Source organism: Halichoeres trimaculatus, unplaced genomic scaffold (genome assembly GCF_033239565.1).
Source record: "Halichoeres trimaculatus isolate MK-OKI-2021-1 unplaced genomic scaffold, fHalTri1.1 fHalTri1_scaffold_19, whole genome shotgun sequence".
NCBI lineage: Eukaryota > Metazoa > Chordata > Actinopteri > Labriformes > Labridae > Halichoeres > Halichoeres trimaculatus.
In genome coordinates, this window is record NW_027437197.1 from 23,336,163 (window position 1) to 23,359,054 (window position 22,892).

At 39.0% G+C, this 22,892-nt stretch overlaps 1 protein-coding gene across 2 annotated transcripts in view; it reads left to right on the plus strand.

Annotated features, from left to right (window-relative positions):
* The window catches only part of erbb4b (erb-b2 receptor tyrosine kinase 4b), a 525,535-nt gene that overhangs the window by 434,527 nt on the left and 68,116 nt on the right, over nucleotides 1-22,892 (plus strand). The window contains exon 20 of one of the 2 annotated variants that reach the window (XM_074694273.1): nucleotides 7,595-7,780. In XM_074694273.1, coding sequence (XP_074550374.1) covers nucleotides 7,595-7,780 — 186 coding nt within the window. The remainder of the gene's footprint in view (nucleotides 1-7,594; nucleotides 7,781-22,892) is intronic. The other variant, XM_074694274.1, reaches the window with a different exon arrangement.

Below are 22,892 nucleotides of genomic sequence, written 5' to 3' on the forward strand. Positions count from 1 at the left end.
AATGGGGTGTTGGAATGGTTTTGTGTTTATACATCTCATCCATCCACAATCAATTCACTCTTTCTAGACGGCGCAATTTCAGTGATTTTGGGATAGGTTTTTACTTTTCTTGGTGTGTTTCTTTTTGAACAATGACATATGGAACGAAACAGGAGTAGCGGGTATTTTTAAAATGTAACGAAGTAGAAGTAAAACAGTTGGCTAAAAAGTAATTACTCAAGTAAAGTATAGATACCCAAAAATTTTACTTAAGTAAGGTGACAAAGTATTTTTACTTTGTTACTTGACATCTCTGCTACCCATCATATGAAAAAAAATCCTGTTTTGCGCTGCTTTGAAAATTCTGACACTTCACTCCCCGCTCACGTGCTCTGCTCTGGAGTATAAGTCACATCAGTCAAAAAATGCATCATGAAGAGGAAAAAATCATGTATAAGTTGCACCGGACTATGACTCACATTTGTTTACATGTAACTTTGATAAGTATTTGTTTGTTACGACATTAAAATGTTTTCCCTAAAGCACTTTGTGTGTGACCATAGTTGAGTTTCAGTTTCTCTTCTCACTCCCCTGCTCTGCCTGAGTGTTTGCACCGGTACAGTGTGAGCTTAAATGAGCTTCATTGGATAAATGCCCTTATTATTAGAAAGTTATGGGAGTTTTGACACTAGTTTCTTACTCAAGTCCCAAAAAACTTCTTACAACGGAGAGCAAAGAAGACGCGATTTAACTTTAGTTTCCCTAAACATTATCAGGCAGTAAACACTGGGAGCTGTCAGGGCTCAGATATTTCCTCGGCAATATTCCTCATGTATGAATTTAGCAATACTTTTCCATAAAAGTATTTAAAAACACATCACCTCATTCTATATAAGCCACACCTGACTAAAGATCTTAGGACCAGCCATACTATGAAAAAAGTGTGAATTACAATCAAGAAAATATGGTACAAACGGCATATGTCTCACTTTCCTGGGCAGTTCAGTAAACACTGAGTTATAAAAATTGATATAAAGTGATCAAATTGTTTCCAATTCTCCTTTTGCTGTTGATAAAAAGTCACTGCTGCAAATGGGTTTTAACTAAGTACTAAAAACTGCAGTTTTTTTGAGAAATCGTTTAGACACTGAGCCAAAAAAGCAAAGAAAATGTTGGAAAAACAGGTTGTTTTAGCAGATAAGACCCAGACAGGGTGAGTGATGGTTTCTCTGCTTTAGCAGCCCACTCACATTACCCTGGTTACTGAAGAAATGATAGTTTGACAGAAGAAAATGCTGACCTGGATATGTTATCAAAGATTATACTTAAAGTTTTGAACTTGAAAAGGTTCACTTAAAGAAATAGTTCCTACCACTCTGGAGTTAACTGATGCCATGAAGCAGTTATAAACGCAGAGCTCAGAGATCATTGAGCTGTTATTGCTCAAATTTAACAGAACATCTCCACTGATGCTGAAATAAAGGAGGTGAATAGGATCACATGAAACACTGCAGTGCAGTGCCTCAAGTTTTCTGCTTCATCACTGTCAGAGTCAGTTGGTATTTACTTTTCTATCCAGCACTCTTTAAACGCTGGTTTGTTTGGATCATTTGGCTCCTGCAGTTTCCTCCATTTCTGTGTCATGGCATAGACTATGACAGAAAAACAGTTGGTAAAGCATTTTTCCTATAATGAAGAAGTTAACCTTAGAAAATCATAATCTACCAGGATGACATGTTCTCTGCTTTGTCATTAATGTTAATTCTCAACCCCTAACACTCTGAGGATGTTGCACTGCATGCTGGGTATCCTTGCACTGACCAACCTTGTGTTCACAGGTCAGAATTTATTACTGCTGGCAATGTCATGTAAGCTGCTCTTATTCAAAGTGATCGACTTCTCAGCAAGTCTTAAATCACAGAAGGAGAAAAACTGCAGGTTCCTCCTTGATTACAAAGAAAATCTGATAATTTTCAGTCAAATTGCTTTTCAGTGAAATCATTTTTTTCAGTTTATTTCCCAGGGCTACCTTAGTTCACATTCATCCAGTTCCACGGTCTCCTCCTATTGACTGCTGAGCAGCTGGGGGCCCAGCCTCTGCTCCACAGAGCATCCGTGGTAGTTAGAGGGGTTAGCAGAGTGCCATTCATTTACTCTAACCATCCATATTTTCCCAGCTGGACTGGGAATTCTGACTGGTGACCTTCTAGCTGCAGGCCACTCTCACTTGCCACTGACTGTTTGAAGAATGTCACCAAGGATTGATTGTCCTTTACTTCATGTGTGTATGTGCATCTCTAGGTGTGGATTGGTTTTATGAAAGGCTTTCTTTTTTGAGAGACACAATTGGAGCAAGGTTTCTCGTTTTAGAGAAGGAGAAAATGTTACACCCACCAATAGACCAATAGAAATGGTCCGAGACAGGGTGCTAATGTGCAAAAAAAAAAAAAAAAGAACACGCATGTGTCAGATTGTGTATGTTTGGTAGAGCATATATTCAAAATTGTGGCTACAAAGAATTCAAAGCATTTTCCTCCTATTTAAACCCAAACATCTGTCCAAGGCTAATTTTTCAACAGGAGGACAAACCCTTGTGGTCTGTCCTTGGAAATCCCATCCAGGATCACGTATTGCCTCTGATTATGTTTACTTTCTGTTCTTTAGTATGAACATTTTTGCAAAGTAATTATTTTATACAAGTAATATGAAACCACACAGAACACCATAATATTACATTACCAAAAACACATATAAAAACCTTGATGATGATCTTTAAAATGCATTAGTAATCTGCCTTTTAACTAAGCTTTTTTTTCTGACCAGGTTTTGTTCTTTTTAAATGACCTGTGATAAATTAGAACAAAGTGTTCAGTATGACAATCAAATACATCTCAGCCAATTTGGTTTTGTGAGAAAGAGTGTGATGAGGTCATTTCTGCAAATTTGTTTCTGAGGTTTGAAACTCTGATATATCTTTTAACAAATCTGTATCCCTAATTAAATTTTAAATTTAGAGAGATTTCCTGTAATAATAGTCATCTTGTTTTAATTAAGTTTTCATTCATTTGCGGTTTTGTTCAGTGATTGAACAGCACAAAAGTTAGTGGTTGTATAACCATGATTCAATTTTGGAAGGTGTTATAAAAGCTACCTGACATTTTTAATTTGAAGAACTTTCATTTACACATGAAAATGAGTCAATGGGATCAAGATTTACATTGTGAGTAGTGATGGGTTCCGGATATGGTACATATGCTTGGTACCTGGTAATGGGTACTGGTACTTAACGGAACTTAATTTCAGTACTTTTTGTGTTTATGTGGTAAAAAAAAATATCAATTTGTTTAATAATAAAATCTTTTTTTTTTCTTTTTTTTTTTAGTTTAACACGGTTATTCTTCAATATATAACCATGTAATGCAGTGTTCATAATTGCCTACTCTTTCAGACCCTCATAGTCACAAGGATGTGTTTACTTAAACATGGTACCTTTGTATTTTACATGAATTCATACCCAGTACTTTTGACAGAATTTGGTCGGTACCTATGAAAGTACTTTATTCGGTACCAATCCCTAACTGTGAGACAAGCTCACATTCTTAATACAGTGTTGTGCCAGCTCACACAAAAAGTGAGCTAGCTTAAAGTAAGGTTCATACCAATTTAAATGAACTAGTTCACGTTCTTTGTTCAGTTTTTAGAATTTTGAACTTAGCTCATGGTACGAAAACTTAAGTAACGTTCAACTTTTTGTTACAAGTTCTTGTTACAAGTTCTCTTTTTCAAGTTGGAGCCATCTGTGCTTTAATCCATATCCCTCGAGATGGTTTCCCAAATAAAGAATCCATGTATGTAGTTATTGCACCACAAACAGAAAAAAACACAACCGTACTGTGTGAGCTGTCAGCAGGGTGAGCCATACTGAATGAAGAGGGCTGTAGCAGAAGCTCTGACTTCTGCTGCTCTAAACCACAGTGCTCTGCATCTCTCGTCACCTCCTCAGTGTAACATCCCAACTGAAATCAAACTAATCACAAAAACAAATCCTTCACTTCTAAGGTCAAGTGCTAGCAGAGAGCAAACCAAAGCTTTACAATTCTCAGTCTGCCATGCTTTTAATTTCCTTTATGAACTAATTTATAGAATTTACTTGTTTTTTTTGTTTGTTTTTTTTTGTTTTTTTTACTGTTATTCTGTAAAATTTTTGCCACTTCATTGCTCCTAAATGTACATTTTATAATCAAGTTACTCAAAGGCCCAACAAGGTACAAGAGTTGGAAACCAACACTTGCTATAAACAAGGACACCTTCTTGCTCTGCTAGAGGGTGTCCTCAGCTCAGGCCTCGGACCCTAATTATCTGTGCAGCAAATCAAGTTCATGCCTTGTATGAAACTGCATCATCTTGATCAAATAAACAAATAATTTTAAATTCAAATCTCTCAGCCGTAATCTGAATCAGATATCTTCATTCAAGTGCGGCTTGACCTTGTGTTTAAAAGTCCCAGCAGCAGACAGGCAACCTGAAATACATCAAAAATATACATCTGAAATGAGCCGAGCTGAAGCATCTGCGTGCCCACTGTTTAACCGAGACCAATTGGCACGTAAAACAGATGAATAGAGGCTATTTGTGAGGAAGTAATAAAAGAAGACATCACACTATCTTAGTTGTGTAGACATAACTGCGCAGAAACAAAGAAATCATGTCATGAAGTTGCTAAAAAAACAAGCATCAAAAAATGTAACTTATTTGCATGGATTTCCAGAAGTGTTGTATGATGCTGGACCATGATTGGATTTTGTTTAATTTGTGCCTCAATTTAAATGTTTGTAACTGAAATTGCACCATAGGAAGCTGAGGATCTACATGTTTTCCTTCATGAATGCAAAGAGCTGCTCTCTGAGGTTTTAATCTATGTGATCTTCTAATCTCTAGTTGAAACATGTCCTTGTAAAACATCAGACTGAAACCCACTCCAGGGAACAGTGGAGTAAGACAGATTTATTCCAGAGGAATCCTGTTCAAGCAGTCCGTCACAAACTGTGATCTGATTTACATTCATTATTACTCCACTGTGTCTACCAACATCAATTTCCATTTCTGGCTCATGAGCAGCTGGAAGAACGTGTAGGTACAAATTATGCAAGCGGTGTGATCCGTGAGCTTGGCTGTTCCTCTCTGTCAGTGTTCAGTGGACCCTTACGTACATACGGTGTATCTCCTCACTACAGACACACACATCTTTACGTATGTTGTGTATTCATGTGTCTTGTGTAGTTCAACAGAACAGATAAAGGTTTATTTTTAGCTTTGTTTGTTTATCAGTATAATTTGACTCAAACTTTGCATATCTTAGTATGCTACAACAATACATTTGATGATAACTAAAATATACATCAGCTCTTGTTTTAAAAAATGCACATTTTTATCTCAGAAATCTATAGGTAGTGATCTGGAGCATCTTCTTCATATGTACATATTTTACGCACAAGCAGCTCCGCACCTTGATTCATTTACTACGTTTCTAGGCCCCAGCAAAGCACACTGACAGGAGTTGTGAGGCTGTGAGTTTCTTTGATGTCGAGATTTTGAACAAGAATCTACCATTTCTGACTTATTCAAAGCGCACAGTTCCCTTCAAAAGAAACATCCACACCAAACAGAGAAGAAGTCAATGAACTCTTTGCCAGAGTGTTGAGTGTTTGAACCTTTGCTCTGGTATTTTGCTTTTGATAGCAACTGGAAGAGCACCCACTTCTCAAGCAGAATGTTACAGGCTATGCAACATAATTGAGCTGAATATGCAAATAGGGATTCATTAAATTCACTGAAAAAATCAACAATAGAGAGAGTGTCACGCATCGTGTTGCAGAACACCTCTCTTGTTGTTGACCCCAAGATCTTTATATTGGTAACCCCTGAATGAAGACTGAAGAATCTGTTGGTCTCAGTGTAACCATTCATTGGTCACATGTATAAATCAGCGTTGGTCTCTCTGACAGAAGCTCACCTCCCTCGACCTCTGGCAGAAAGAGCCCACATAGAGTATATTTTACACTTATCTTATGCTCTGAAAAAAAACAGCAACCAAGACATAAAGTTGGTCTTTTATGCAACCTTCTGCTATTGGCCAAAAATCTAAACAAATGTTTGCCAGCAGGTGCACATCTCTTCAAGAAATGTATTAAATTAAGTGTGTATGTCTGTGATTTTCTCAGATGTGTAACTAGAAGGAAGTAAGAAAAGAGGAGGGAGAAGGAAGGGTCAATGGTCATGAGGATGAATCAGGCTGTTGTTCTCTCAATCAGTGGAATAACCTTGCCTCTGCGCAGTGGAAACATCTACACTCAAACTTGTCAAATAAACTATGCGACTATAATACCTTGTGAAACAAACTGTGGGAACTAAGAGACACAAAAACCTGTTGTATACCAAAATGATGACATACATCCTAGAAATATAACAACTGACAACGAACATGATTGAATATTTGCAAGTTATATCTGGTGTTACAGCTCTAAATTTGGGTATTCCCTGCCCTTCCACATGCTAACATGGAATGCCAAAGCCAAACGCGCAGTGACACACCTCACCTCTATTTTATGTACAAAGAGCTGAAAATACACCAAGTGCCTCTCTAGCATAGACTGTAGAAAACATGGACGTAGTCTCCCCAACGTCACCCGTCTGTTTCTGAAACAGAAAATGAAGCAGATTGGCCACCGCAGCCATATTGGTAGTGGCAAGGGCTTCGCGTACAGCTATAGGGTGCCTGTCGGTCACATGACCCTGAGTTGTGCCTCTGATTGGGCAAGCTTGTGAACTTAATATCCTCTGAACCCCCGAGTCAGAAAAAAAAAATTCACCCCCAGTACAGTTTATTAGTTTATTATATTATAGTCAATCTGTCAACTCTCACTGGATCCACTCCATTCCAGGTAGGTCACAGGTAATACGCAGGCATCCTAGATTTGCCGGAAACTGGAGCTTCGACATATAAATACAGCCTAGGGAAGATTGAGCAGGGCAGGGAGCCAGGCGCGGGAACCACCTAAAAACACCCAGGGACTTTCAAAATAAAAGAAACCATATCAAAAACAGATCATATGTAACTTGACTACGACAACAAACAGACATAATGAGCAGAGCCAGACCAGGAGGCAACAGGAACAGCAGGAAAGACCGTGAAGTACAGAACAGAGCAGGCAGGCACTAGTAGCAATATGACACTGATAAAATCAGACACAGCATGAGAAGAGGTGCCGAGGTGGAAGTAGATGACAAAGCGAGAGGCTAAGGCTGTTTTAATGGAAAGCTTATTTTGCTGTTTGGACGCATTGATGTACTAAGCTGGCAATAAGAACGGTTGATGGCCTGAGCTCTACTTTGTAGCCTGGCTAAACTAACACTGAAGTAACACATATAAATCACTTGCTGCTTCATATTATACCACAGTTACTTCTTAAACCTCAATTAATAAAACATTAAGCTTTGTTGTTGTTTATTGGACGTCTGGCTGCAGCCTAAAATGAACAACACTGTTGACACCATTTGTCAAATTGCAATCCCAGCAACCCCCCCACATGCCTCAGTGTAAATCTGTCTCGTTCAGGAGGCCCTCATCATGGCGAGCATGGAGCACCCCCACCTGGTCCGCCTGCTGGGCGTCTGCCTGAGTCCCACCATCCAGCTGGTCACCCAACTGATGCCTCATGGGTGCCTGCTCGACTATGTCCACGAGCACAAGGACAACATCGGGTCCCAGCTGCTGCTCAACTGGTGTGTTCAGATCGCCAAGGTAAGACCGGAGATATTTTCTGGAAAGTTTTGTCGCTCATCATCTGACTTGGGATCTATCTGCTGTGCAGTAGTCTGGTTAGTTTGAAGTCTTTAACCTGATTTATCGTTTTGTGACAAGAAGATGCTCATGCACAAAATAGACTGCTGATCTCATGCATTACACTTCACTCCTGGTCATCATACTTTGTTGTTAGTTTAATTTTTTTTTTAGGATTTAAACTTAGAGAAAAGGTCAGTATATACTGCTGTTCCATAACCTCTGCGACTGATCCATTTGATTTCCTTTTTTTTCTATTTTACCTGGTGGAAAGTTGACAATAGTTTATTGTACAAAGGTAATGGTACTTTTTCCTTGTCGTAGATTGTTGTGTTCTTGCACTATCGTCCTTTCCTGAATCTTACTGAAACACTGTTTACTCTACATTGTACGAACGCACAGTCGACCCTGGCCACTTTTACAAAACCTCACATGAAGTTGAGGCAAAGTGAATGACAGCATTGCTTCTGGAGTTGAATCAGACTCCTGTGTCCATGTCTGGATAATGGCTTGGGGCTCAGACACTGGGATTGGATATTGGGTGAGTTTTGTGAGTGTGTGGAGGCGCCCCTTGCCAGCCTCTCTGGAGAACTGGAGTAAATAATTCAAGCCCTTGCTTGACTTTGGTGGGGCGAAAGTATTGAGTGCTGGGAGCTCAGTGTTACAGGATCGCAGGTGTTGCAGTGCATTATAATTTGATGTAATCTAGTCGTCAATATTAAAAGGTAACAGATACACCTGGTAATGATCTCCCTTTTTCTAACTCTGACTTGAAACATGGATGCATACAAACTATGCCTTACAGAACGCTACAGAGCTAAACCAACACAGTCTCTCAGGCACAGTATAGCAACCTTGGGAACACCTGAGCAGAACAATCTTTAAGAGACTCTTTTTATTCACCTGCTTTTTAAAATTTCAGTACTTATATATATATATATATATATATATATATATATATATATATATATATATATATATATATATATATATATATATATATATATATATATATATTGCAAGGCCACTGCAGGAGATGAACTACATCTCTGTATGTGTCCAATGATATATGCATACCTCCAAAAGGGCTGCATTTGATGAATTGCTCAGGAAATTATACACAAGGAAATAATTAATTGGTTAAAACGGGAGCAGAATGAAAATGACTCAGCAATCACTGCAGTGTGATTATCTAGTGTTACAGACAAACAGCTCTGGCGCCATTTTTGGCAAAAACCTGAGAAAGGTGGATCTCCAGTGAAGTTCCCTACAGAAAAAATAAGAATTCATGCACAAAGTGTCTCTACCTCGCTGTCTTTCTCTCTTTGCATATTTGAATAAAAAGCAATGGGAGCATATTAAAACCTGTGCCACTTTGACAAACCTCCCATGCTGTACAACACAAATATTCACAATGCAGGAAATTAATCACACAAATTACTTAGTGGAGAATGGATCTAGACAGCCTCTATATATATGTACATGAACAAATATGCACCCACTGTGAACAGTTGTCAACATGGATGAATGTATAATTTATAAAGGGTAGAAATGGTGATACATTATTTACCATGGTGTGTTCCAAGAATGTTATGTTCAGTGTTTCCCATAATTTGCTTCAGCTTCTGGAGGTTCAGGGGGGCATAGCTAATAAGGAGAAAATTAAGTTCAGGTGGATATTTCATGTCAAATCATGAGAGGTAATTCACAGGAAAGTGTGCTAAATGTCAACAGGCTCTGGTTAAGAATCACACAATAGGACAGAAAAAAAAATAAAAAACAAAACAGTGTGGTTCACTTTAAAGAGAGGATAGGGTTTTTTCTGTTTTTCTTCTTTTTTTTTTTTTTTCTTTTTTTTCTTCCGCAGGCTTTATGTTGTCCTTGTGGTCCCCCTGTTGTGACTTACCTTGATTCACAGCGGGAAAAAAAATAAATAATTAATCTTTTTCTCGTGCTGAAATCCTGATTTCAGCCTCCGCCTGTAATGCTTTATTTTAGCTGCTGTCTCTTTAAGGCTCCTCACTCTATGAACCTCCTTCCTTCTGATTGGCCAGCCCCCTACAGGCCTATTGGTGTTTGGGACTGCCCAATTTATGTCTTATAAAACAGTTAGGAGATCCTGATGCAATAAATTCATCATTTTATTTTTATTTTATTTTATTTTATTTTATTTTATTTTATTTTATTTTATTTTATTTTATTTTATATTATTTTATTTTATCTAATTTCATTAAATTTTATTTTATTTTATCTAATTTTATTTTATTTTATTTATTTTTTTAATTCAATGAAAAGGGCTGATCTTCAACCCTCTTGAAAATGAATCCAAATTTTCCAGATGAGCTGTTTGTGAAAGCCACATTCCTAACCCAAACTTTGTATAGACATTTATCTGCCAGTACAGTTAATGTCTGAACTCAGCTCATATGAAAATGCAACGGGTCATTTTTGGTGGTTTTACAGAGGTTGTCAGTTTCTGCCTTTTTTTTTTTTTTTTTTTTTTTTTTTTTTCAATTTAAAGGTAGGGTCTGCAGAATTTTGAGCAACATGAAACAACGTTCACTGAGCTCCCCCTTCTTGGCTCAGCGCCAGCGGCAGTACACACCCACTGCCTTCAACCAAAACTATGTAAACACTCTCTACACAAGCAACCATCTGCTGCTTTACATTTCTACCTGGGTGAGACTTGAAAGTCATGCACCTGACTTGGCATGTTAGCACAAGCTAATCACAGGTATTTGACACATACCTGCTCTGCAGAAAGCTAACTTGCGTTGCTCTTCATCCCCTGCTGCTCTTCAAGTTCCCGAAAGTGAGTGAAAGTCGAGCTCAGCATCACCCTTGTTCAAGAAGAAGTTTGACGTATTTGTTATTTCACTTTGGTTTGTGTTTTTCTTTTGAGCGTGCTACATCCACTAGCGTAACCGCTCAGGGTAGCGTCTTCCACTCATGATTATCAACCCGCAAAGTCACTTGCGCACTTAGCACACTGTGATTGGCTGAGGTAACCATGATTACTCTCTGCCCAGATATGTCCTGACACAACCAAAACATCAACAGACAGGCAGAGAAGGGGGCTGTGGCAGACAGAGACACTGACACACATGTATAGAGGCCTGTAGGAAACAAATGAACAGGATTATTCCTGTAAAAATTTACATAAATCAAGCAGACTCCACCTTTAAGTGTACAATATACAAGATGTGTAATAAATTATGATTTTTTTTAACATTACAGAGAAGTAGAGCTTACTTTGCATTGGGAAGGAAAGCTGCTGATATTGTGCACAATATGTTCAACAGAGCATGTGTGAGAACGACTGCAGCTCTATGCATTACCCCTCTGCAGGCTCCTATAGTGCTCCCAAGGCTCCAACAAGTGACAAGCCTCCACTCTTGGAGGCAAAATCTGTGTAGCCCTCCCCCTCAGTCATGGCCACCATCACAGCCATAGATTATTAATGGAGTGATCCGTCAGGAGAGTCATACTAATGAGCAGATTCATTAGAGGTGCTACTCATGTAGCGGCTGAGGTGCCAAAGGAGTTTTTTTTTTTTTCTTTCTTTTTTTTTTTTTTTTCTTGGGACTGATTTTTTCTCCCTGTTTTATCTTTTCATGTCTCCTATATGGCTTACTTAATCACTTTCTCCTCATTACGTCTGCTTGCTTATTGAATCTATAGTCACCTGCTCTTTGGTCGTATCATTCATTAATGAAGGGTAATAATGCTACAGCGCCATTGAAACACTGCAACAATACTGCTTAATGCAGTACAAATGACGCACTGAAATGTGTCAGAGAGGAGGGAGACTAAAAGGGGAAGAAGGAGCAAACAGTATCAAACTATGATTTCATACCACTCTGATCTGTCCCTTATAATATTTAGACAGTAAAACCTTGTTGGTAGCATTGTGACTGTTAATCCTGTGGCTCTGCGTCAGTTGGATGTGTCTTCACTTAGTAATGACATAGGAGAATATTTTAGTTTCACATATTGGCTGTTAGAAGCAAACACTTCCATAACTTTACTGAATTGGCTGTGTGGACACAGGATGGGTGCTTCAGTGCTGAAAGGTCAAGGCTCAAGATATTTAAGCACTTATCAAACCCACACACTTTGGTGTTTTGCTGCAGCTGTTCTGACTCCCACGGTACTGGCAGGATGACTTCACTTGTGTGGTTGTTTATCTGTACACAAAGTTTAAGTATTTAAGCAGAGTGAATAATTGACATTTCAGGGTTGGTTTCATGTTTGTTTCCAGAAGTCACAGCTTTGATTTTTCTCATCTCAGATGTTTTTTTCTTTCAAATTAAAAGCACAGTTGTATATCAGTCTGATTTAACTCTTAAGCACTGACTAAGACTATGCAGCAACTAAACAGACGTTAGTGACATAAACTTTATAGCTCTCACCAATAAAAGCAAAAGTCACAAGATCTTGATTAAAAAATCAGGGTGCTTTATTCTTTGGCCAAACCCATGAGAACAAAGCAGAGAAAGGAGATATAACAAACATAAACCAGGTGAAATAGCTTTCATAGTTTCAGAAAATGCAATGCAAACTCACACAGCAAAGTTTATATGAACAACACAAAAATACTACAGTACTAAAACAACATTCTCATAGGCTAGTAATTTTGGTGCGTATAACATCTCATCTCATTCATTCATTCATTCAAGCCAAGAGGTCTAAATTAGGATTCAAAGTTAGAAACTTAAACACAAACTCAAAACATACCTTATAGGCTGCATTAACTAAAGGGGGCTTAAATTTGGGTCATTTTCCTTTTGTTCTTATGTCTTTTAACGTGTGTGTAAAAATGAATTGGTAGCTGTATAGATCATCTGAGCGCTATCCCTTTGTGAGGTGTTCTAAAGTTCTGATGCGGTGAGGAACTCATTGGTGGAGATTAGTTTCGCCTGAATGCTCTTTATTAAAAACAAACAGACAACCAAGAACTCATTTTAGTAGTAGTAATAATAATGATGATGAGAGGCAGTAACAAACTTATTTACCAAAAATTGCTACCCGTTTATCTCAGCAGTCTTTTGCAGAAGTTCAACGCCTCTTGACTGTAAAGCAGCTGACTGTGGTAACACACCAATTCCCTCAGGGAAGAAGAGAGGTTGGGTAAAATGTGCCCATAAATTTTGACGGGGTCACCGTGACAGTGTGCTCTGTTTCCTGAAATATTCCTTTTAATTGAACAAAGTTTCACTAAAGCATTTGCACACTTTCATGAATGCAGAGAGACTTTCACATTAATTAAAATATTTGACACCCATAACAGAGTTAAAATGATATATATTGGATTTAGGATTTAGGATATGTATTTTTTTATTATTATCATTGTGATTTCATATTACTTTAGCTCTTTTTTTCTATTTTTAGTAATATTTTGTGTTTCTTCAGAAATAAATGTATGGAAAGTATGCAGTTCAAACTAGAGTCATTGTTATATATACATATATATATATATATATATATATATATATATATATATATATATATATATATATATATATATATTTATATTTATATTTATATATATATATATATATATATATATATATATATATATATATATATATATATATATATATATATATATTCTTGAAGATACTTGGCAAATAAAGGCTATTCTGATTCTGATTCTGATTCTGAAATGGTCCCAAGAACAATCACTGTACTTCATGACTTAAGTTATAGGTTACGGCAGCCGTGGCTTATTGTGAAAATAGTTTTAACCAGCAAATCTGCCTTCCCCCTTCTCTATCATAACTGCTCTGCACTGCCTCCACGTCAGGCTTTGTGTGTGTAAACATTTGGTAGGAGGGCCCACAGTGTGTATCACAGGGTCATTTCTCTGTGTAAACCAGACAAGGCAAACATGCCTCTCTCCAGCTCATTACAAACATCCCCTGGGCTCCGCTGAAAACTCAGACAACTCCTACACTCCCTATCTCATACCTCTACCTTTGTTCATCCTTCCCCCTCTTTATTTTTCAGCGTGTAGTTCTCAGATTTCTGTTTATGTTTGGCTCTCTCCATGTAGGGAGAAAAATGTTATTGGCTCCCATGGGTGCATATTTTAGAAATCAAACTTCAGCAAATATTGTGCTTTTGCAATTTTTGCATCTTACTGTATGTAAGATACTACTGTTTTTATCCCTCCAATTCTGAACTCTTGTTTGATTGTTAAGGCTGAAAGATGTTTTAGTTATTGGGTAAACCACAGTATTGTAAGTTGGGCCTATGTCCCTCATTTGTTGATTGATATTTACATATTGTAAATCAGGGCTGTCTAATTACACTTTTAACTTGGTGAGTGCAAACTGAAAAGGTGCAATAAATAGATAAATAAAAGAATCCATTTTTTGATATTATATGGTAACTTTAAATTATCTCTCTTTATATTTCATTGGTCATGCTCAAAGTTTATAAGTGTATCTTCTGGGGTAGATATTTTAATGCTAACAACTTACTCAGGAAACCTGAGATCCAACCTTGAGGCAGCACTACAAACCCAAAGGAGGGAAATACACTTTATTTTCTCTGGGTCTAAGAATAGTAATTTTAAACCTCTGGTGCAAGATGATTGAACACATTTTCTTTTCCCACAAAGTGGCACTCCACTCATTTAATGTTTAACCAAGGAAAGTCTAAAATCCACCATGTGGTGGTGTTATGATAATAATGATTTATCAAAATCACACAAGTTTCACCAGGGGAAACCTGATGAATGAAGTTAAAGGTCCCACAAAGTGCTCCTTTTCTGCAGTTTAATATGGATCATTGATGTCTTCATGAAATGGTAGTAACATATTTGGCCCAAAAGGCCAATAAATCGAGCACAGCAGCATTGTTTCCAGGCTCTCATAGCCCCTCTGTTCAGAACGCTCTGATTTAGTGGGCGTGGCCTTCATATGTAAATGAGCCACAGCTGATACCGCCCTGCTCTTCCACATCACTGAGAGCGGCGTCATGTAACCATGACTACTAAGCTCCGAGTGCACAATGTTTAGAAAACAGCGAAGGTCGTTTACCGTAACATTACAGGCTAAAACAACAGGCTAACTGCAGCTAAAGTTAGCATCCTGAAGCTAACACAGAGACAGGGGGGACACTGAGGACAAGCTCTTACATCTGCTCCACAGCACACAGCATTTAAAATACTCACATTTCCAGGGTCAGAGGTTTGTTGGTGGATGGTTGGTAATGCGCCTGGATTCAGAACCAGTCTATTCGCTAGCCCTCAGTTGTTCTGTCCAAAGTTGGAAAAGCAGTCGGCCGTGAAGTGACTAGCACACACATGCAGAGTTTTACTGAGTGTAGCTGGCACATTTCCTTGATCAATGAACTCTAGCCACTTAGTCTTGTCTTCTTCCGAGACGGTAAGCTTGTGCATAGAACTTTGTGGCTGTTTACAGCCAAAAACAAAGCAGTGAGCATTCTCCTCACTGCTACTGAAGAGATTCTCTCCAGCAGCGGGGAGGGGAGTGGGCGGGGAGGGGATTCTGGGATATCTGCTCTGGTGGATCAATCAGGTCAGACTTGCTCCTGATTGGACAAAAAAACTAATCATTGACGTCGGCAAATCCCCAAAATCAAAAAAAGGTCATTTTAGGTCAGGATTTTAAATTCACAAGCACTACTAAGTACGGGTTTTGTCATTAAATATCACATTTTGTGAGCTGGGAGGAAAGCCAGAGACCCACAAATTTCACTAAAAGACTTAATAAAGTGATTTTTGCTTAATTTGGGACTTTGAATGTGGGGAAAGCAGCGCGGCACATTTTACTTCTGCCTTTTGACACCGTGGTACAAAAAATACTGGTTTCTATAAGCATTCTAATTTTTTTCATTTGCTTTTGATTGGATTTGTAGAGCAAAGGACATTTGATTTTTAGGTCACGACTGGAAAGTCATCAGCAAAGAAAAGAAGAGGAGTTTAAGAGGCCAGAAACAGGAAGGCGATCTACAGACACAAAGGGCAGTGAAAGAAGCTTTGATTAAAAGGAAGGCAGACAAAAATGGCAGAGTAAGGATTCATCAAGAAATAAAAAAAATGTTAAGATGTTTAAAAGGCTGTAAGGCTGTAGACCTTAAACCAGGCGCTGCAGTCATTTAGGTGTTATTTCAAAATGCCACCAGAAGTGCAATCTGGGGTTTAGTTTTTCTTTGGCTGTATAGCAAATACCTTTTAAACACTATGATTGTATTTAAATAAACATTTCCTGACACTTGTTTATTTATTGAGTTGGTAGTTTCATACCAGGGTCCTGCTCACCCTATCTGGATTCCAATCTGCTGTGACAACCCATTCACAGAACAATACATCATCCCTTACATGTCTCAGCTCCAAACTTCTTTCTAGCTTTCACAAAACTTTTTATCCTGGTATATCAACAAGCCAACTTCCGTCCCTCTTTCTCTTTCTCTGTATAGAAAAGCATCAAACTGTGCTCAGATTTCTGATTCACACCAGCGCTGGCAGATAGCATACCTGCTCTAGCGCTGCATGTTAACATAGGGAGCCAGCAGCAGATCACAGGACTCATGCCTTTGATTCACCAACCCTTAGCAATGTCAACAAGTGTCCTCCAATCTCCCCTCCCCTCTCTGTATCTCTCTCTCTGGCTCACTCCCTCATTTTCATATTCAAACTAATTAAATCTGGAGCTTTTTTTGGTGGTCTTTCATGACTGCATAAGTAAGTGTATGATTTAATGTTAGCAGCCAGAATACCCCCATCCCCCTGGGTAGATACCAGCCTGAAAGGCCTGTTTGATATGTGAGAGCAGCTTCATGCTTGTTTTCCTCAGTTGGGATTCTCATCAAAGTGGAAAGCTGGTGAGGTAGATTCACTGATTTATTTTGTTTGTATGAGTTGTTTTTTATGAAAGTGGAGTGAAGCACAATGCACGGTATCATCAATTACATGACGTTAGAGTTGTGGGGATTGAGGATGATGAAAGCAGATGGCGGTTGACTAAAAGAATTGAATTGAACTGTTTTTAAAATGGGGCATCTTTGTGAATAAAAGGCAAATATTCTTTTAAAAGTAAAATGTGAAGACCATCCTGTTGATCGTCAGGTTTAGATTCAGGTAATTCTTGGCAGGGGAAGAACTGATGACCCAGACTCCGGGTATAGTCTGGTGGTGGAAAGGAAACTTCAAGGAACTCTTGAATCTGTAATAAAATCTACCCGATTCTTTAGTCGAACAACTCCCAAAGATCACAAGTAGAGGATCCATTTCATGGTCACAGGTAAGGTTTACAGCGCTGGTCCCAAAAGAATGAGCCCCGATATCCGGGAGCAAAACAATCCTATAACAATCATTGCTACGCCTATCAAGAGGTTTAGTTAAGCTTAACACCCGAGAGTAATTGGCCAAAAATATGACTGACACCATTGTCTTAACCCACAGCTGGTGTCAGTTTTCAGAAAGAGATGTGCTATCAAAGTATGTGACTGTTGAATCAGAGCATGGAGCTAGGAGACTGGGTGAAAGTTTACACAAGGTCAAAGAGACCTCACAGACACAAGCTGGAGACAGAAGCTATCCTTCTATTTGCCAAACATACATCAACCCTGAACAAAGCATGAGACTACATTAAGATGCTAAATTATGTCAAATATTACAAAAATATTTAACAAATCCAAGTGATACATCCTCAAAGGAGCCCAAAGACCCAGAGGAAGCCGTGTCCATATCCCTGGCAGATATTGTGGAGGTGGTGCCAGGGGGCATAAGACTTTGACCAAGTTGACTTGTGTCACATGGACTTGGAAAAGACCTATGATCGTGTACAAGCGGCAACCTCCAGTCTAAGAATAAGAGACAATGCTGAAGTGCTAAAATCTGCTGTTTCTCGCGTGTCTGCTTCAGCCTGAGCTCCAGAAGTACAAGAAGTCACATACACACCAAGCCAAAAAAAAAGCTGTTTTCACAGAAGAAATTAATCTATTTATATCCTGGTTCAAAAAACATCTCCTGTCTGAGTCGCTAATTTTAATTTCAGCACACTCTGTACGGGGGGTGAATTATTTTCTAACTTGGTGGTTTAGAGGGTATTAAGATCTCGAGCTCGCCCAATCAGAGGTACAGCTCAGCTCACATGACGGGTGGGTGCCCAATAGCTGTACTGGAAGCCCCTGTGACTTCCAACATGGCTGCGGTTGCCAATCTGCTTCAAAAGTCCGCTTCAGAAACAGAAAGGTGACGTCAGGGAGACTGCAAGCATTAATTATACAGTATAAGGGTCTGACCAATCACAAACCTGCAGAATTGGGAGAAACCCTGCAGAGCAGCCTTCTTTACCCTGGAAAACTCCCTGAAACCATCCAGCCCATATAGAAGTCTAATAATTGTGCTTTTGGGTCAGGACCAGTTCAGAGGATATTAAGATCGCGCCCAAGCTATCAGAGGCACAAGCTGAGGTGACCGAGGAACGCCGTATAGCTGTACCCGAAGCCCTTGCCACTTCCGCTATAGCTGATGTGCTTCATTTTGCGTTTCCGGAACAGACGGGTGACATCAGGGAGACTACGTTCATGTTTTATACAGTCTATGCTTATGTACCGATCCCTGCAAGACCAAAGTAAAAATGAGTACACTGAGCACAAAGTCAGATGTGTGCCTGGTGAGTTTTGGCTTCTGCTCCGGTTGCCCCTTGTCACATATTCTCTTTTTGCTTTTCATGGACAGAATCTTGAGGCGGGCCCAAGGGGAGGAAGGTCTCCAGTTTTGGGGTCTCAGAGTTTCAGCCCTGCTGTTTGATGTATCTGTTGGCATCTTCAGGATTCAGGAAACAGATATTTGTGTTGATTTACTTGGTCTGCTGTCCTGATACAGCCCCCAGAGTAACCAAAACATAATGGATGAATGATGGGAGTTATTTTAATCTCCCAAAAATGTCAAACACCCAACCAGCTACGAACCACACAGACCTGACCTTGTACTTGCAATAGTTGCTGTTTGGAACATCACTTTGCATTCTTGCTGTCTATGAATAAAAGCCAAACAAGGTGACTTGCAGCTTCCCTTCAGCCCTGAAATTCACCCTCTTTTAACAGCTACAAACTAAATTTGAATCACCCATAAACACCATGGTTTTTATGTGAAGTAACCTGTCAGTGTTTGCAATACCCGGTAAATATAACTTGTTTCAAATACAGAAGTACTATAATGATCATCCATTTCCGTGGCTGAAAATGTATCCTAAGTAAGAATGGACATGTCTGTTTTCTATTTGCACAAACTGTGAGTCTTTCATATTTTGAATGCTTTTGGTCAGAGTTGAGTTATTTCTCTATAGCTGCCAGAGAAAAGTACAGACATGGTGGTAAGTTAAACTCTTGCCCACCTCTGACACAAACACACTTCAGTGAAATCCCTCAGTGAACCCTGGAACACACTGTTGCACTTTAAAACCATGTACCTGCCCGTCAATGTGAACTCTCATTTGGTTTTGAGAGTCCTGTTTCAGACGGTTGGAATGGAAGTTTTACCCTTTATTAGCTGTTCGCTATCTATTCTCGCTTTCCCCCTGCAATTTTAAACCTGGCTTCTTTTTGATCTCCTCTAAAGAAAGCCCCTTTCCAAACTTCTGCCTCCATTAATAATGGACCAATCTACATGGCTTCTCTTTGAGATTTTAGAAAAAAATATATCTTTATGTAATTTTGGAGTAAAAGTTGAATTACAGAGCACTTAGACATCACAGGTTACAGCGTCTGCTTACTTTCTGCTGTATTTATTTCATCTTCACTTTGAAACAGCAAATATCTGCCTGACCTTTTCAATTGTCCAGGTCATGGAAATTTGACGCTTGATCCAAAAAGCAACCTGGTGAGGAATTATGATGATGTTTCATCTCTGAGGTCCTGTTAAGTTCAGTTCTTCAAAGCTAAAGACTCCTTTGGGTGGCGGTTAAAGATCTCCAAATACTTCTTCCAGTTTTGAGATAGCTTCCATTTTTTTCTGCTGTGGGGTCCCACAGGGAGGGGTGTTAGATCAACTGCAATTTATGTTATTGGCACCACTGTTGCAAATTGTGTTTGGGAATATCTATTTTCATATATGCAGATGACACTCAACTACAATTTCACAAAATAAACACAACACATTTTATTTTCGATATTTCTTGCAGTTCATAACTGTGAGTCACTTACTGTATAAATAGGTTTACAAGCAGTAATATCAGTGTCTAAAGGTTGAAGGCCATGTGAAGGAAACATAACCAATGTGCACTCAGAGTTTGTCTCACATTCCCAGTATCTACTAAAACAGCGGTCCCCAACCCAACAGGCTGTGGACCAGTACCTGTCCGTGGGTTAATTGGTGCCAAGCCGCATATAAAAACTACTCAATTTACATTTTTTTCAGTTAGATTTGTTATCTGATTCTGGGCTTTTTATGTATTCATTTATTTATTTTTTTCTGAGAAGCTTGATTTTCCTCTGAATCAAAAGGTTCCTTCCGACAAAAATGCTAACTTTCTTATGAAAGAGAAAATGCAAATCATATTCCTTGATAGAAAATATTCTTAACAGCAGGGAACAACACATTCACAAATGGAACAATGCAATGACAGGGCTTTTTTAAGGTTACTTGAAACATGATGACGAGGACGTGTGGGTTGGTGGGTTAGAGGTGGAGGGTTGTACACTGATAAGTGTTTTTTGTTGTTGTTGTTGTTAGCTTTGTTTTGTTTTGATTTGTCAAGCACTTTATATTGCCAACATTGTGCATGAAAAGTGCTTCATAAATAAAGTTTGATTGATTGATTAATCAATTGATTGACGATAATAAGTGCACTGTCTGTTAGAAGCAAAACAAACTTCTCAAACAGAACAAAAGTGAAGGTGACTTTGACTTAACATTAAATTAGTGCACTGTCTCTTATATAGCAGTATAATAAAATATATAAAATGAATTCTGAAAAAAAATTAAGGTGTCACAATTGGACCATTAGTACCATTTATAATCCTCCTTTACCTTAGAATACAGGTTGCCTGTAAACAACCAAAAACATCCCTGTGAATAATGAATGTGCCCATGAACAAAACAAAAACATTCATGCCATGGTGCTGTTCACTGCAAAGTGTGAGACTTCAACATGGTTAGCAGTGTTTCCCCTAGGTTTACAGACTTGGGGGCAGGGGCGGTGATATTGTTTGGGGGGAAGTAAGTGTTTCATCTTTACTTGTCTGTGCGTGCAAATGTGGGCACGTGTTTGTGTGTCTGTGAGCGCAATGGGGCAGAACTTTGCCATGGGCAAAACAGGGCAAGGAGAAATGTGAATGCGACAATGTACAAATGACATCACGTCATGTGGATATGGCTATTCGTTCGTCAAATTAAAAAAAAAAAAAAAACAAGGTATGGACCTGTTTTATGAGAAATGTAACCCTGAATCACTTCTACTGTGAATATATGGAAAGTAAACTTCACTCTGGTTCCAGGTAGGGGAAACACTGGTCAGGAGTAAGCCTTGTGCGCAGCTTGTTCACAGTTAGGCCAGCTGAAAACACTCGCTCAGCAGGGGCAGACGTGCCAGGTATGGCCAGGTAATCTGTGCAAGGTTTGCCAATCTTGGAAACCAGCCTTTATTTACCTTCCACCATGCTGCAGGACTTGAGTCAAGGTGTGGTGGTGGATCTTTAACAAAGTTGTCCACTTCTGTTTGTTAGTCTTGTTATTGTTGTCAGAGGTCTGCTTCTTAATTTATTTTAGTTGAGTAATTTCTTATTAACAATCAATCAATAATCGATCAATTGTTTGCATCCCTGTTTGTCAGAGTTATCAGAAGGCTTGGCCCCATTTTTCGGGCGTGAGGACCTGATCCTATGTGGAAGCCCTTTATTTTTCAACTCCTTCTTTTTTATGTATCAAGTTCGATTGCCCTTGAATATAAGTTAAGGTGCTCAGACACATAAAATTGATGATCCTTTGCGTTAAAAGGAGTCAGTTATCACTTCTCTGTTTTCTTCTGTTTCCTCCTGGACACAATTTTCTTTAGAGGCCGTGCATGAGAGAGCAGATCATTAAATGGGAAATAAAATATTCTATTTGACTTGGAGACGAGTTGGACATTCATTCAGAAATTACGCACTTAGTGATATTATATATTTATATACTCGTTTTCAGCAAGAGAAACATTTGGTTTTATTGGTAACAAATAAAAACCTGTTCTGTAGTGAAACATGGTCACCTGGAATATCCTCTGAATGCAAAAGCCAAATCCTCAAGGCAGCTGACAGATAAATGGCCACTGCAAAGGACAGATGGATACACAAAGACTATTAGACCTGCACTGACAAATGGCTGCCACGTTGTCAATCAAAAGCACACACAAGAGTAATACACTCGTTCAGTCTCCTTCTGGCTCCCTCACACACAAACACACACACACACACACACACACACACACACACACACACACACACACACACACACACACACACACACACACACACACACACACACACACACACACACACAGTCGTAGCAGTGACACAGCTTTAACAGCATCTGGCTGAGAGGAGATGGATGTAGCCAGGTAGGGCAGCCAGGAAAATGGATGACTGCAGACAGCACACACAATAGATGAGACTGGTGGCACCGAGAGACAGGTCAACACTAATAAGTGACTAACAGGCACACACACACACAGGTACACACACAGGTATGTCCAGGCTTGTTGGTATTCTTACAGATGGGAAGAATATGCAACACACAAAACATAAACACGACTGAATTGGTTGATACACTCTCATTTTGTGTTACCCCTGGGCAAATAAAAGCAAAACACACACACACAAGCAATTAAATATCAGCAGTTTTACCCCCTCTTTCCTTTCATTCTCAAACATTCATTCAGACTCCGCTCCAGCTGCCACAGATGATCTAACGCTGACTTTGAGCTGTGTGTCTTTATCAGTGCTTTGTGTCAACCCTTCAACACACATTTTCCCCCTTGTTACACATTATAGATCAAGCTCACATCTGATGCTATATTTATTTCCCCTTAGAGGTGGATACAGCAATACTCAAAGCTCAACA